Source organism: Schistocerca nitens, chromosome 6 (assembly GCF_023898315.1).
Source record: "Schistocerca nitens isolate TAMUIC-IGC-003100 chromosome 6, iqSchNite1.1, whole genome shotgun sequence".
NCBI classification, from domain to species: Eukaryota; Metazoa; Arthropoda; class Insecta; order Orthoptera; family Acrididae; genus Schistocerca; species Schistocerca nitens.
In genome coordinates, this window is record NC_064619.1 from 570,411,962 (window position 1) to 570,430,028 (window position 18,067).

Below are 18,067 nucleotides of genomic sequence, written 5' to 3' on the forward strand. Positions count from 1 at the left end.
ATGCTGGTATTTACCGTCTTGTAAGGTCATCAGATGATCAAAACGACTTGCAAAATGATTTAGATAAGATATCTGAATGGTGCGAAAAGTGGCAATTGACCCTGAATAAGGAAAAGTGTGAAGTTATTCACATGAGTAATAAAAGAAATCAGCTAAATTTCGATTACGCGATAAGTCACACAAATCTGAAGGCTGTAAATTCATCTAAATACTTACATATTATTACAAATAACCTAAATTGGAACGGTCACATAGCTAATATTGTGGGCAGAGCAAACCAAAGACTGTGATTCATTGGCAGTACACTTAGAAGGTGCAACAGGCCTACTAAAGAGACTGCTTACACCACGCCTGTCCGCCCTAATCTGGAGTATTGCTGTGCGATGTGGAATCCGCATCATATGGGACTGACGGATGACATCGAAAAAGTACAAAGAAGGGCAGCTCGTTTTATATTATCGCGAAATAGGGGAGATGGTGTCACAGACATCATACGTGAATTGCAGTGGCAATTTCAAAAGGTTCAAATGTCTCTGAGTACTATGGGACTCAACTTCTGAGGTCATCAGTCCCCTAGAACTTAGAACTACTTAAACCTAACTAACCTAAGGACATCAAACACATACATGCCCGAGGCAGGATTCGAACCTGGGACCGTAGCGGTCGCGCGCTTCTTCTCATGAAATTTCAATCGCCAGTTTTCTCCTCCAATTGCGAAAACATTCTGTTGGCACCCCCATACATAGGGAGAAATGATCATCACGATAAAATAAGAGAAATCAGGGCTCGCACAGAAAAATTTAAGTGCTCGTTTTTCCCGCGTGCCGTTCGAGAGTGGAACGGTAGAGAGACAGCTTGAAGGTGGTTCATTGAAGCCTCTGCCAGGCACTTTATTGTGAACAGCAGAGTAATCACGGAGATGTAGATGTAGACTGTGCGTCAAGATTGTGTCGTCGGTTTTTCTATAAAATATATCAAGGGTGTCCCAAAAAAAACACCGACACCGCTTATTACGTTGCCCGGGAAGGCAAACTGGTCGGATTTGAAGAGGGAGCCCACATCCGAAAACGCAAGGCTTGGGCGCTGGAGAACGTCGAATTCTGAGAACGAACGGTTGTGACAGCTCGTTCTAATCCATTTTGGTGTCTGAATTGGGAAGGTATCCAGCCTTTTAGTCATATGTGTACTGCGGACGGACGACCTGAGTCTAAAACTATTCCTGCGTATGCGCTACAGTCTTCCAAACAACCTTTGTGTACATCCTACTGTGGACCTTGTGTTGGCCGCCAGTGCAGTAACGTTGTTGACAGCAGTGCGACATGCACCAGTACACAGCTGTGCAAATGACCGACATGCCGCTTGCATACGACAAAGCCAACTGCAGTGGGAGAGCTGCTGCAAGGCTGTATGCGGAATGTTTTGTAAACAGACGTACCACACGTCATTTCACTTTCGCAGCCATCAAGAGACTCCTCAGAGAAGCCGGAAAGTTGCACGTAGGCATTTTCTGCTCGGGGTGTGTCCATTGTACAGTAAAGAAGTAGCACTTCGTGCTTGGTGCTTGCGAATACTATCCGTACTGTTTGTCCTTTGGTAGGTGCCTAAACGAGATGCGGGTTGTCCACTCTCGGCTCTAACACTACAGTTGGACGTGCTGACAGTTTTCGAAGATGACATAGCTACCAGTACTCGGCAGGTGGCACATGCGCTGCGTACGGATAAAAGTGCTATGTGGCGTGTTGTCCATTATCACCGGCTCCATCCATATCATGTGCAGAAAGTCCAAGCATTACGGGAGGATGGTGGGTATAGTCTGCGCAGTAGTATTTACGACAATACATACTGCAGCCACAATTCCCGATCTCGGTGTTATTCGCGAATGAATGCACGTGAACTAGAGACGGCATATTAAACTTGCACAACATCCATGCTTGGGCGAACGAAAATCCGCTGCGCGATTCAAAATCACCAACAAAGGGTCGCTATTAACGTCTGGGCCAGGATAATTGGTGAGCATGTCATTGGGCCACATCTACTGCCAAACAAACTTAACAGGACCAAAAATTCAAATGGCTCTGAGCACTATGGGACTCAACTGCTGAGGTCATAAGTCCCCTAGAACTTAGAACTACTTAAACCTAACTAACCTAAGGACAACACACACATCCATGCCCGAGGCAGGATTCGAACCTGCGACCGTAGCGGTCGCGCGGTTCCAGACTGTAGCGCCAGAACCGCTCGGCCACCAGGGCCGGCCTTAACAGGACCGATCTACCTCTCATTTATTAGAGATGTTTTGCCTACCTTATTGGATGTAGTGCCACAAAATTTTCGGATGGACATGTGGCTGCAATACAACGGAGCTCCAGCACACTTTGTGCCAATGTGTGGAATCAACTCGACGTCGCATATCCCAATTGATTGGTAGAGGTGGACCAGTTCCATGGCCAGCACGGTCACCAGATCTGATACCGAATAGTACTGCGTATGGCACACTTTTTACCCGAGTCCACTGAGCGATTGAAATATTTCAAAGACATCAGCACGTATTGGCTCACGTGGATGAGGCTCAGCAACGCCGACGTAGAAACTACGCAGTTCGAACTCCGTTTGTAATGTAGACTTCGTGATATGATACTCATGTTGAATTTATTGACACAGTGGCGAACGCACACCCATCTCATATTTCGATGCTCTGCAGCGCCAAACCCGTGCGTTTCCGGATACGGGTTCCTTCCTGGAAACCGATCCGTGTGCCTTCCCTCACAACATACCAAGCGTTGTCGGTGTTTTTTTGGGACATACTGTTTAAATACTTTTGGAAATTGTGTATATTTGCATTATAATAAATGGTTTGAGCGATTTCATAAATTCACTATAGCTACATTAATGTACATATTGTCACAAAACTTGAGACTCATATAGAAAACCGAAAAAGTTTCGTGTCGTTGCAGCCGCACTTCACATTCCTGCCATGGGAGCGCAGCAGTGAGCAGTTAGGGAAGATGTCGACAGTCGCCGAGAAAGCGTGTGTTGTGCTTGAAATGCCTTTGCATCAGTCTGCCGTACGACACTTCAAAGTTTAACAAAGATCCACCAACCGCCAACTCCATTCGGCGATACGATGTGCAGTTTAAAGCTTGTGAATGAATCTGGAAGGGGAAATCAGGCTCCCGTGTTAGCGAGGTTCGCACGTAATCCACAGAATTTAACTAACAGAGCAAGCAGAGAACCGAACGTAACACAACCGACAGTTTGGAACATTTTAAGGAAACGACTGCTTGCAGTTGGTACACGCCGTGACTCCGAAAAAAATTTGTAAATTTGTGGTAAGCTCTTATGGGACCAAACTGCGTAGGTCATCGGTCCCTAAGCTTACACACTACTTAATATAACTTAAACTAACTTACACTATGGACACACACACCCCTGCCCATGGGTGGACCTCGAACCCCGGCGGGGGGGGGGGGGGGGGGGGGGGAGCCGCGCGGACCGTGACAAAACGCCTAAGACAGCGCGGCGTGACTCTGAATAATGAAGTCAGACATTCAGTAGCTTATGGAAGAAGATTCTTTAGAATGGCACAGTGAACGAGCACAATGTGCGAATCTGGGGGGTCATAGAATACCCGCCCTATTGTGCAGAACATTCGAGATTCACGAAGACTTAATGTGTTCTGTGCAGTCTCACGGCTTAAAGCTTGCTGACCCTTTTTCTTCTGCGAAAAGACCGTTGCAGAACACGTGTATTTGGCCATGTTGGAATATTAACTCATTCCATAACTGTAAACCACTGCTGTGCTTTTGAACAGATAAATAGCAACGTGCTGCACCAAACGTAGCAAAACTTGATTATCGACTTATATCTGCAGAGTCAGTAGGGGGCCACGTGTGGAGCACTTGTAATAAGTCAAAAAACAAAGCCGTGTGACAATATGCCAAATAATTTAACTACAGCGAGCCGGTGAAATCGCTTCAATCATTTATAACAACTTTGTGTACTAAAAGTCCTTTCTCAGATTCTAAAAATGCAGAGGTGCTGTAGTGTGGCTGGCTGTAAAAGGAATTAAAAATCGTGAAATGAAACATCAAACACATTTTCTTTACCCAGTGATGAAGAACTAAAGTAAAAAGTGGCTTCCCACTGACTTCTCCAATTTAAAGAAGGCTATATCACGCATAAAGCATTTTAGTGAAGAGCGTCTAGTAAAAACGGAACAATTTATAATTGATACACACGTGAAGACACTTGTAAGGAGTCACCCAAAGGTGAAACCAGATGCAGTGCCATCAATTTTCCCTAAGCTCCCACGATCCTTGGTGATAGCTGTACTCTCATACAGAGGTTTACATGATGCAGTAAGCGAAAATTTTGAAAAAGCGGTGGTAATAGGCTTTGAAGGTCACAGACAGTGCCAAGAGCGGAATGCTTATAACAATTTGGGACACTAAACAAATATTTTCTGAGTGCTACCTTCACAAAGAAGAAACAGCGGTGCCGCATTAAGAATGAATAAAAAGTACTACTGTGTTTTACTGACACTAGTGATAAAATATCCAACATTATTCGATCAGTATCTGTTAAGACCGATCTGAGTATCTTCCTTTCCTTTAGAAAGTATAAAATTCCTCAGCATAAAGTGCCCCATGAATGTCTGTCAGTAAAATCCAATTATCCTTTGGATAGACTAATTAAATATACTGAGTCAATAATGTCTAAAGAAGACACCTTGAACAAGAATGATACGATTTAGTACATAGTGAATAAGTTAGAAGAGGGTTTTTCAGTTGACAGATGTTTGCAGCAGCAACTGATAATGGAACAAATCCAGTTTCTAACTCAAAGCGACAACAATGGCAGTGGGAATGCATTATTATTGGCAGCTTCATTTTTTATACATTGAATATCAGCGTATACTGCTGTGCATCCAAGTTTCATTTAAATAGTTTAAATGTAGATGGTAGGATAGAGTATCTGAAGATTAAAAAGAAATTTTTGAATGATCATGAACATTTGTTAATGTGGTCCTGGAGGAAATGTACGTTAAGCCTCGTATGATCTTTGAAGGAGATACAATACATGGTACCAATAAAACATGATAATTGTATAGTTAAACAGCGTAGTTTTTCATGCTGTTGAGTGTCTTCAAAATTCAGTGATGTTGTGATTATTATCCTGTTAGCAATTTAACTTACCAACGATTAAAATGTCGTGGGATACATCCTAATATCGTGTCGGACCTCCTTTTGACCAGCGTACTGCAGCAACTCCACGTGATATGACTCAACAAGTCGTTGGAAGTCCCCTACAGAAATGTTGAGCCGTACTGCGTGTATAACCGTAAATAATTGAGACAGTGCTGCTGGTGCAGGATGTTGTGCACGAAGTGACATCTTCATTATGTTCCGTAAATGATCGATGGGATTCATGTCGGGCCATCTGGGTGGCCAAATCAGTCGCTCGAATTGTCCTGAGTGTTCTTCAAACCAATTGCGAACAATAATTGTGGCCTGGTGACATGTCGCAATGTCATCCATAAGAATCCCATCACTGAATGGCTGAAAATGGTTCCCAAGTCGCCGAACAAAATAATTTCCAATCAATGATCTGTTCAGTTGGACCAGAGGACGTAGTCCGTTCCATGCAAACACAGCCCACACCATTATGGAGCCACCACCGGCTTGCACAGTGCCTTGTTGATAACTTGGGTCGATAGCTTCGTGCAGTCGGCGCCACACACTAATCCTACCGTTAGCTCTTACCAACCGAAATCGGGACCCATCTGACAAGGCCACGGTTTTCCCGTCGTGTGGGATCTAACCAATATGGTCACGAGGCCAGTAGAAGCGCTGCAGGCGAATCGTGCTGTTAGCAAAGACACTCGCGTCGCTCGTCTGCTGCCATAGCCTACAAACGCCAAATTTCGCCGGACTGTGCTAAAGAATACAATCGTCGCACGTCCCACATTGATTTATGTGGTGATTTCATGCAGTTTTTCTTGTCTGTTAACACTAGAAATTCTATGCAAACGCCGCTACTCTCGGTCGTTAAGTGATGACCGTCGGCAACTGCGTTGTCCGTGGTGAGATGTGATGCCTGAAATGTGCTAGTGACAGTTTAGAAAAGCCTCTGCTTTGGTTGTGCAATTGTCTCTGTAAGCAGGAAAGTGAGAGACGATCGTAGGTACAATATTCATTTTCTTATTCTTTGTGGCGTCATCTAACAATAAAAGATATAAATATTGATAATAATGATGATAAATAATCGTTATTATTAACAATAATAATAATAATAAAATAATAATAATACACACACCAAAAAAAAGTTTTGCATCAACTCGGTTCCCAGAACTCCTGGAGATAGATATGGACTGTGGATATTGTATCACAGTCCCTTTGACTGTTCAGAGATGTCACTAAACCCGCCCAAATATGTAAACAACCATGCATGAGCAGCGCCTATTAGACGGAGGAGGTCCGACAGCTGATCAGTTCCAGTCATTCCAACAGGAAGGAGATACACGGCTTGTGTTGTCTGTAGTTCAATCATGCCTAGACGGTCAATACCGTGGTACAATGGCGTCCGCATTGTTACTTTGTGCCATGAAGGGCTCTCAACAAGGGAAGTGTCCAGGCGTCTCGGAGTGAAACAGAGCGATGTTGTTCGAACGTGGAGGAGATACAGAGAGACAGGAACTGTCGATTACATGCCTCGCTCAGGCCGCCCAAGGGCTAGTTCTGCAGTGGATGACTGCTACCTACGGATTACGGCTGGGAGGAACCCTGACAGCAATACCACTATGTTGAATAATGCTTTTCGTGCAGCCACAGGACGTCGTGTTATGACTCAAACTGTGCACAGTAGGCTGTATGATGTGCAACTTCATTCCCGATGTCCATGGTGAGGTCCATCTTTACAACCACGACACCATGCAGCGCGGTACAACATGCCGAATGAACCGCTCAGGACTGGCATCACGTTCTCTTCACCGATGAGAGTGGCATATGCATTCATCCAGAAAATCGTGGAAGACGTGTTTGGAGGCAACCCGATCAGGCAGAACGCCTCAGACACACTGTCCAGCGAGTGCAGCAAGGTGGAGGTTCCCTGCTGTTTTGGGGTGGCATTAGGTGGGGCCGACGTACGCCGCTGGTGGTCTTGGAAGGCGCTGTAACGGCTGTACGATACGTGAATATGATCCTTCGACCGATAGTGCAACCATATCGGCAGCATATTGGCGACGCATTCGTCTTCATGGGCGATAATTCGCGCCCCCATCGTGCACATCTTGTGAATGACTTCCTTCAGGATAACGACATCGCTCGACTAGAGTGGCCAGCATGTTCTCCAGACATGAACCCTATCAAAAATGCCTGGGATAGGTTGAAAAGGGCTGTTTATGGATGACGTCAGCCACCAACCACTCTGAGGGATCTACGCCGAATCGCCTTTGAGGAGTGGTACAATCTGGTCCAGCAGTGCCTTGATGAACTTTTGGATAGTATGCCACGACGAATAGAGGCATACTTCAATACAAGAGGACATGCTACTGGGTATTAGGGGCACCGGTGTATACAGCACCCTCGACCACCGGCTCTACCCTCGACCACCGGCTCTGAAGGTCTCACTGTATGGTGGTACAACATGCAATGTGTGGTTTTCATGAGCAATAAAAAGGGCGGAAATGATGTTTATGTTGATCTTTATTCCAGTTTTCTGTACAGATTCCGGAACTCTCGAAACCGAGGAGATGCAAAACTTTTTGACGTGTGTAATATTGTTGGCATGACATATTGGCAAAAGCTTTTGTCTCTGTGTGTGCAGCAGGCCCTGTTTAGCACATCACAATGCAAGTTATTCTGCGAGGATGATAATGCTTAGGTACAAATTACTCGCTCTTTTGCAGTTCGTTTCCTTGGAAATGTCACGGTGACAGCAATTTCAAAACTTTTCTTTGCGTCCCTAAATCAAGTCGAAGACGTGGAACATTTGTAATAATGAGTGAAAAAAGGTCAACTACAATTAGGTACACGAGAACCGAAACTTTTATCTCATTTAATTAGCTCTCTGATAAAACGTGAACGTTACAAAAAAGATTTGTTCATGAGTCATTCACTGTACATGCTGTTTCATATATAAGTACGCTGATAAATGTGAATAACAGGAGCAGTCAAAATTTACGTCCTGCTCGTATGAAGTCTCAGGCCAGAGTAGTAAATTACTACAGATAAGCAAAAAGAACGTCATATCGTAAAACAAGCGCTAAGCGATGGACTATCGCCAGCGATTCAACGTTATATTTAAGTGTAACCTGTCTGTCTTTAAAGAAAAGAAAATTTTCAGATACAAAATAATGATGGACACTACATCTTGATGAGACAGATGCATGTATTTACGATCACAACAGTCGTGATGAGGGCAACAGTAAAGAATTTCAAGTGAAATATCAGAGGCGGGGAAAGTTATAGAAATGTATTTCATTTGTTTGTGGAGGAGAAGGAAGGTATAGAACTAAACACGACGAGTATGTAATGTGGTTTTTCTATAAAATTTCTCTGCAATTGTTTTTACTTGTTTACTGGATGTAGTTTAATATATGATCTTTCCGCTAGGTAGATACATATATCCTTTGTTCTGCCAAGACAATGCTTCATGTGGGCTAAGATAGAAGCCGATTCCTCAGACCCGTAGCAATGTTTGTAGGCCTCTGTTGGCTTCCTGGGTTTTAGTGAGATTTCTCTATGAGGTGGTCTACATTACGCTGCAGTGATGACTCTGCATTCACTAATACCTTTGGGGGGTATCCTGTTTCGAAACTGATGGTCCAGTGTTTGTTCATAACATATCAAGTCTCCCTACTCATATCAGGTCTCCCTACTCATTCTTTAAAATGACTAAAACTTTTCGGGATACATATAGACTCTGTAAATATCTTAAAAGAATCACGTTCGTTCACAATAGCGCACGACTAAAGATGTTCCCCAATCACGCACCACTCTAACAAAGGAAACATCCGATAGGGACACAAATCAGTAGATGTGATCTCCATGCACCTATAAATAATTGGTTACAAATAGAGACAAATTGGAAATTTATTAAAGAGAAAGGATTTCACAGACTGCGCAAGTCAATAACGCGTTGGTCCACTCCTGGTCCTTATGTAAGCAGTTATTCGGCTTGGCATTGATTGTTGGAGTTGTTGAGGGTTTTGCAAGCACTAAGACAAACAGTAGAAACTCTCGCCATGTGCGGGGGTGGTATTATCTTACTGAAATTTAAGCCCAGGATGGCTTGCCATGAAGGGCGTCAAAACTAGACGTAGAATATCACCTACGTACTGGTGTGCTGTAAGGGCGCCGCGGTTGACAACCAAAGAGGTCCTGCTATGAAAAGAAATCTGGAATCTCATTCATTGGAGTATCATTGTCTTCAGTGATGAATCTCGCTTCGAAATGAGCACCGATGACCAGCCAAGACATGTCTGGAGACGCCCCGCACAGCGGCGCGATACTAACATGATTGTTGACCGCCATACGGTCCGGCAATCAGGAGTCATGGTCTTGGGTGCCATTTCATGTCCTAGTATGACCCCTTTGGCTATCATCCGTGGCACCCTTACAGCACAGCGGTATGTTGACGATACTCAACGCTCCGTTTTGTTACCCTTCATGGCAAGCCATTCTGGGCGTACATTTCATTGGGACAATGCCCGCCAGCACACGGCATGAGTTTCTTGTGCTTGTCTTCGTGTTTGCTCAACCCTACATTGGCCAGGAAGGTCGCGGTCTATCCCCAGTTCAGAGCGTTTGGAACATTATGGGCAGGATTCTCTGTCTCGGGATTTTGAATATCCCTCAGGAAAACATCCAAGAACTCTATTAGTCAATGCCAAGCTGAGTAACTGCTTGCAAAAAGGCCAGAGGTGGACCAACGCGTTATTGACTTGTTCGATATGAGAAACTCTTTCTCTTGAATAAATCATCCAATTTTTCTGATATATTGTAATCATTTGTTCGTACCTGTACATCATATCTATCGATTTACGTCCCATTCGAATAATTGTGTAGTGAAGCGTCTTTTTAAAAGAGTACATTTTAAAGTTTGTTGATTAACATTAAGCTGATTAGAGCCAGAACACCTTCAGCATCGCAAGAAGACATGGTACCACCTTACCAATGCCTAACCACTTCTACTGACGTCTATTCACACGCATGCCACTGTACTACCATGTCTCTGTCACGTCCCCTCAGTGGGTCAGCATTCGTTTGCTGGATACAGGCTTATCAACCCTGGGGTTCCTGAGTTGGGGGCTGGTAAGCGCCCCCAGTCCCCTGTCACCATAATCTCTGGGCATGTTTCAGTGACCACCGTGTGGTACGGCTGTGGAACTGTGTGTGTCACAGGAACGGGGATCAGGGCTCACGGAGTCATTAATCATAAAGTGAATCTGGTAATAAAAAGGAAGGAAGCGACGTTTCAAAGAGTGTCCCCCTTCTATATTCATAAGGGTTTGGAAGGACTTGCTGGCACTTTAAAATCTACTAAACGACTGCTTAATGATTCCTTGTTGGTCGAAACTAGCAGATCAGGTAGAACTTCTCAAGGAATACAAGTTGGGTGAAAAAGACATCATTGGTGAGTTGCACAACTCTCTCAAACAAGGGTGTGGTAATGTGCCATGATATCATGGATGTGGACACAGTGGAGCTGAAACAAGGATGGACATCCCAGGGGATAGGTTCAAATGGTTCAAATGGCTCTGAGCACTATGGGACTTAACATCTATGGTCATCAGTCCCCTAGAACTTAGAACTACTTAAACCTAACTAACCTAAGGACATCACACAACACCCAGTCATCACGAGGCAGAGAAAATCCCTAACCCCGCCGGGAATCGAACCTGGGAACCCGGGCGTGGGAAGCGAGAACGCTACCGCATGACCACGAGCTGCGGACCCAGGGGATAGGCGACATACAGCAACGAACACGAAGGAATAATAGAGAAACTGAAAAGACTGCCACTTTCATTGTCATATTGAATTTTCCAACGCTGCATGAATGTATTATGCCCGCATCTCGTGGTCGTGCGGTAGCGTTCTCGCTTCCCACGCCCGGGTTCCCGGGTTCGATTCCCGGCGGGTCAGGGATTTTCTCTGCCTCGTGATGGCTGGGTGTTGTGTGCTGTCCTTAGGTTAGTTAGGTTTAAGTCATTCTAAGTTCTAGGGGACTTATGACCACAGCAGTTGAGTCCCATAGTGCTCAGAGCCATTTGAACCATGTTTTTTTAATGTATTATGGCAGGGTTCCTTCGACTTGCAGCTAGGCCTTACATATCAAACCCTAAGGCAGCGTTCACACTGCCGGCCGGGCCGAGCCGAGCCTGGCCGGGCCGCCGCCCGCTTTGCTATCAGACACATGGTTTTGAATTGCGGTGTTCAGACTGGCGGCCGGGCCGCGCCGACACGGCGTGAGCCTCCCGGAGCCGAGCCGACGACATTCCGAATGTTTAATATTGCCGGCGCGAGCCGACCGCAGGCGCGAGCCTGTGGAGCAGCACTACTGCTTCTGCAGTACACGCATCACACGTCTCCCTTCTGCTTTCATCACAAGTGTGACTGCACACGTCTTTTATTTTAAGATGTTACCTCACATTTCACAATAAGTGAGGAAAAATTACGTTTATTATAATGATACATGCGAAATTACTTTTATTTCATATATTTAATCTACATGCATTTACAACAATAGCTTGCCAGCGTTCGCGGCATTGCCGCCACTGAATAGTTCGCATTTACTTGTAAACGGAGGCAGATATGAGTGTCACTGAGGGACGGAAATGTGTCCCTACCAGATGACAATGCATTGTAAAGTCATGTTGTGGCACGTTACTATATAAGCTGTTGTCTGTGACATCTTTTTGCGATGTTCTTACTTTAATGGATGCAGAATAACATATACATGACATTAACTTGTGTCCATCAATTTGGTATCAGAATTTCGGCTAGTATGACAGTAATGATGCAGTTTCCAGATTATGGAACGAAGTAACCAAGGAGTGTGTTTCAGATAGTACGCACAAATATAAATTATTTTCCTTTATAATTTTATTTGTTTTATTTACAGTGAAATGAGATACAAAAAAATACAGTAAATAGCAAAGTAATTTCAATTCCAAAATTTATTTGAGAGGTTTTTCAATTATTTTAAGTTGCATTTTTAACGAAATATTCAACAAAAGTGTTCCTGACAGTTTTCGAACGTAATGTGGAATTTCTGTTGAATGTGGCACCAGCTGTCTGCATATCAGCATTGTTACAAAACTTTTCAGCTTCAACATTGCATCCTTCTCTGTCAATGACAATATTATGAAGTAGACAAATGCACTTGACTATGTGATCAGCTACGTCAACGGATGTTTCAATTTCCTTCCTCAGTAGTCTCCATTTATTGGTCATTATACCAAATGCACATTCAACAACTTTTCTTGCTCTGGAATGCATATCATTGTATAGAATCTTCTCGTTGTCCAAATTTCTGCGAGGAAAAGGTCTCATCAAATTCTCTAATAAGGGGTAAGCTTCATCTCCCAAAATGACGTACGGTAGTTCCTGACACATTCCTTCAAGTCTTGTTGGTGGCGGTAATAACAGCTCCCCATTTGTAAGTTTCTTATATAACATACTTTCTTTAAACACGCCTGCATCAGACTGTTTACCGTAGGCACCAACATCCACAGCTATAAATTTGTAATTTGCATCAGCAACTGCTTGGAGTACAATCGAATAATACTGTTTGTAATTGTAAAACATGCTGCCAGAAAGTTTAGGACATTGGACACGTATGTGCTTCCCGTCTATACATCCAACACAGTTTGGAAATCCCCATCTCGTATGCATTTCACTGGCAATTTCTTTAAATCGAGAAACAGTTGGCGTTGGTAAATGAATGGGGGCAAGTGACTCCCATATGGCCATACAAACGTCTTTCACCAACACTGATACGGTGGACACTCCTAATCGGAATGACGATGCTAGTGCATGAAAGGAGATGCCAGTGGACAGATACCTGAGAAAAAAAATCGTAAAATGTGTTACTCAAGTGTGGTGTTGGGCGAAGTTTTTACAGTTTTGTTTGCACAGTAGATATTTACTTAGTCAATGTCATTTCATAGTTATACAACACTAAATAATTAAGGAGACATTTTCTTGCATCCTTCTATATTCTTTCAATTAAAATAATGAAATCGAAATGCAAAGACCTGAGAGACAGTTACAGAGAATAACTTGTATAACTTGGCAAAATAAGGTCATGTGATCCAGGGAATAGTATATTAAAATGCAATTCCACTCGGGCTTCGTTCTGTCATATGATTTTCCTAAGTTCCAAGAGCTATGCACAGTTCCTTACCAGTGGAAATAGAACCACTGAGTCAAAGGGCATATCAGTCTGTCTATCTTACAAGGTAATGAAAAGAATTCTGTGAGGTCATCAGTGGCTCCACATGATGAACCATCACCACTGCCAAGCGCTGCATCATGAAGAAAAACGAAGAAAAAGTTGGAAAATTCTGAAGGAGTGTATCTGCGATTCTTCGTTGAAGGCACAGCAAGACATTACCCAAAATGACGAAGCTAATTACTTACTGATGATTCTCAGGAGTCCCATAAACTCTCTTCCCCTCAGAGGTAAGCGTTTGTGAAATTTAAAATACAAAAGCATGACTACAATTAATTGGAGGTAGTGAATGCTGCACAAAGTTCTACTGCAAACCAAAAAGTGTGTACTAACGAATCTTACCTTATCGTTATACACAATTTTTCTTCTGCTGTTATACTTCTGCGAAAATTTGTGTTCTGTTTCGAAATTTTGTCTTGAATGTTCTGCAGCACATACTGAAATGTATTATGATTCATTCTGTAATATGAATAAAATTTTTCAGGATAGTTTTTAAGTTCTTCATGTAAAGAAAAAAACTCTCCTAAATGTCTGTCGCTATTTATGGGATGAATCCATAACCTCCTAGTTCTTCTGTACTTCAAAACTCGACGAGTAACTGCAGAGTCAAAACAATACCAATAAAAGAGTGAAGACATTGTTCTACACGACAGCACACACTAGCCAAAGGCGAGCAACTGTTGACTGCAGCTGCGTTTTCTAGTGACTTGCTTGTCAGCTGTCGAAGGGTGGGGATTTTTTTTAATTTATTTATTTGGCCTTCGGCAACTAGCAGCCATTTAGCCAAAGAGTAGGGATTACCTTGACGGTGCAGCGCAGCCCGCCAAGGAAGGAAAAAAATAATGAAGAACAATGAAACGCACGTCTGTGTCGATCTACAGTAGTTTCATTAACTCTCCATTATTTTTTTTTTCTGTCAAAGTAGACAACGAGACTACAGAATTGCGCTTCAGTTTCTGCAGTAAACGTATCACAAATCTCCAGTTTGTTTTTGTGATTAGTTTTACACCACTGATCACTAGTAATTAGTTTTTTTCTGTCCTGCATTATATGACTACATTAAACCAAGCTGTAACCGCTCGAACTCCGTGGCTTGCGGACGCGGCACTGACGCCACTGAATATCTCGCATTACTTGTGACCAGAGACAGATATCAGTGTCATTATCATTTCAAAAACTTTTTGGTACTTTTAGCTACATTTCATGCGCAACAATGTATGGTCTAAAACGGATCTAACAGTAAGCTACCCGCTACATAACTTTTTCACTACAAGATCTGTAAATCAAGTGCACAACGTTGACAAATAGCATCATTTAACAATGACTGTTAAGAAATACGAAAAGATAAATGATTCAATACGAAGCTAAGAAGTTACACTAGCACGTGTACAAAAATCAGATTTTTTAGCCGCATAATTTCTTCAAAATCGGCTGGGAAGCGTTACGAAACTAAGAAATCACGCGAAACGAAAAGTAGACTTTTTCTTTTTTCACGACGTAAGTAACGCTTTTAAGGAAAAAATGAGTTCATAAAACGATGTGGCGCAGTCTTATATACCTCTAAGAATTTTTAGAACATGAAAATCGGAGAAGTGGATTTTCCCCCATTCCGCCGACCCGGCTCGGCGCGGCGCGCAGTGTGAATGCCCTACACGTCGGCCTGAGCTGGCTAGGCACGAGCCGAGACAGTACGCGTCAGCCCGGCCCGGCCCGGCCGGCAGTGTGAACGCAGCCTAATGCCTGCGTTTTCGCCATACAACCGTGAGTCGTGGAGGTGAAGCTATCTGATGGAAGTCCATGCTGGGCTTGTTGTTGCCACGGAATGTATGGAGTGCAGTTAATTTTGTCTCGCTGCATACGATTCTGTTCATTGCACATGAAAACGGTTATGGACGGCAGGTGACGCTTGGGGCCTGAAGTGCCAGGTTACGGCTGGGGTCTGAAGATGGCAACATGAGTTAAAAGAATAAACGACGTGGATTGAAATACAGCCGCTGATTTTGTTATCATTATTCCAATGAAACCAGAGAAGGTAGTGATGTAGGATGCCGGAGTCTCGAACGAAGTCGACGTTCTGACTCAACCCGAAGGTGTTCCAGTGGGTTCATGTCGCAGTTCGGGCAGGACAGTGCATTTCAGGGCTCTTATTGTCCACAAATCATTGCCTAACAGATGCTGTTTTATGATAGGGTCCACTGTCATGCTGATACAGCAGTCATAATCTCCGAGCTGCTGCCCTACCGTACACAGTACTCTTTACTGTAAAATTATTAGCATTCTTCGGCATTCAACATTTTCTTAAGCGCAATAAGGGGACAACACCCTAACGACGAAGAATATCCTCACACTGTTACCATCACCTCTTCCGTACTTTACTGTTGGTATTACACATGACGGTAGGTAATGATGTCCACGCATTCGCCAAACCCAAAACCTTCCATGGGATTCACACTTGTCATTCCGAAACACTCGTTTCTAGTCAGCGCCTGTCTATGGCCGTAGCTGTTTACACCACTTCAAGCGTTGTTCAGCATTAATTACGGAAATGTGTGGCTGATGAGAAGCTGCTAGACCTTCGTAACCCATTCTTTCTAGCTCCCAACGCGCAGTCATTATACTAGCTGGAATGCTAGTAGTACTACGGAGCTCACGGGTGATTCCTTCCGCTAATTTCGTGCAGTTTTTTGCAACCACCCTCTACAACTCTCAACGGACACAGTCTGTTAGTACATGAGATATGTCTTGTCTTGGTTTAACTGTGGTCGTTCCTTCGCGTTTTCACTTCAAATGGTTCAAATGGCTCTGAGCACTATGGGACTCAACTGCTGAGGTCATTAGTCCCCTAGAACTTAGAACTAGTTAAACCTAACTAACCTAAGGACATCACAAACATCCATGCCCGAGGCAGGATTCGAACCTGCGACCGTAGCGGTCTTGCGGTTCCAGACTGCAGCGCCTTTAACCGCACGGCCACTTCGGCCGGCCTTTTCACTTCGCAATCACATCACCAACAGTGATGGACAGCTTCAGAAGGGTTGAAATTTCCTTGATGGATTTGTTACTCTTCCTCTTCTGCTGAAAATCCACTGATGGATGTTTGCGAACACATTCGCCCAGTCTTCTCTTCCATTATGGATCAAGTCCCCCGCATTTCTTATTCCTGTCCTCTGTCCGACATTGCAGAGTCATGACATCCTCTTCCTACCGTTTGCTCTGCTGCCTTCAGTCTTACCCTCGATTATCAGTTGAGGAAAGTGATACTTTGATTTCGTATCATGTGATCTAAGTAAGCTGTTTTCTTACATTTGATTGTGGTTAGCAGTTCTCGTCTCTTTTTACTCTTCATTTGTTTTCCTTGCTTCCATTATAAAGTCTCTCTGATGAGCACTTCTGTTTAGTGAGTGTGTCTCTCTATATGTTTCTCAAACCACCTTGTGTTTGTCTTTATACGTATGAGTTACTGTATGTGCTCTGGTATGTTGAATACCTACACCGTTGGTTTGATACAGGGCGATGTGTGAAACTGCTTTCACACTACTCGCTTCCGTTGTTGTAGCGATCTGCTCCAGCTGCTGGAGACGTTGAAGCTGAAAGTGTTAGTCAAAGTTGTGGAGAAATATTCGTCCGGGCATAGCAATCAGATTTGTTTTCAGTTCTTAGAAATGTCCAACATTGGTGGATTTAAATGATCCGTGAAATTACTCCTTTTCCGAAGAAAGCATCAAACTGTTTAATTAGAACTGAACGCTCCCGTCGGAAATGTTCTCGAGCTGGTATTCGTTAATAGATCATAAATGTAGTATACATCAATTATGGAATAAACACGTACCTTCTTGAAATGAACAATGTTTTATTGACTTTTGTGTCAATGAAGTTCTTCTCGTAACATGAATTATCTGTTCACTGGCTTATATACAGATATATAATACAATTTCCTTCAAACTCTCGCAGTGGTGTCGATTTCTACTTCACAAGAATGAAAAACTCCTAATGAATTACTTCTTAACAAGAACAAAGACTTCCTACCCTAAGAATAATTATCTGAGCACTAACCGCCACAGAGTAATAAAGAATATCTTTGTCTCTCTCTCTAGCACCGTCACGTCAAGTCACGCTGCTTTCTGTCGTATTGCATGATACATACCATGGAATTTTAAGGATTCTTCGATATAACCAGATCTCGAATGCTTCCAGCATGTTCATAGCGTTTACCTTCAGCGTCCAACTTTCCACGCCATACATAAGTACTGACTAAACATAGCTCTTTATAAATCTAATTCTGAGTATAAGATTAAAATGTATAACTCGTTGCCAACGATGTGGAAGTCGTAGGATACCCTTAGCAGCGCCAGTAGTGTTGATAGAGTGGAGCTGTCTGTTGCCCAAGAAGTATCTGTAACAGTTCTGAAGCGAATGTCGTGAGTTACTCAGACTACTAGACCATGTTGTCACTGATCTCTCCTGACCGAACCATTCTGCTTTTACTTCTTCTCTACTGAGAACGCAATACTTCCCGAATTTTTTCGTACTGGAGGGTCCGCCTCTCGTGACATGTTGTGGTCAGTTTCGTATTACATACGGGTGTCCGGATACTGTTGATCAGTTAGTGTGA

At 43.4% G+C, this 18,067-nt stretch overlaps 2 protein-coding genes across 2 annotated transcripts in view; one reads left to right on the forward strand and one right to left on the reverse strand.

Annotated features, from left to right (window-relative positions):
- The window catches only part of LOC126263688 (mitoguardin), a 503,310-nt gene that overhangs the window by 352,582 nt on the left and 132,661 nt on the right, over positions 1–18,067 (forward strand). The gene's annotated exons all lie outside the window — the stretch shown is intronic.
- Positions 12,123–14,536, reverse strand: LOC126263687 (uncharacterized). Its single transcript, XM_049960814.1, has 2 exons — positions 13,798–14,536; positions 12,123–13,065 (listed from the first exon to the last, which is right to left on the reverse strand). Exons 1-2 carry the CDS (start codon positions 14,091–14,093, stop codon positions 12,204–12,206), a joined length of 1,158 nt encoding a protein of 385 aa, XP_049816771.1. The 5' UTR covers positions 14,094–14,536; the 3' UTR covers positions 12,123–12,203.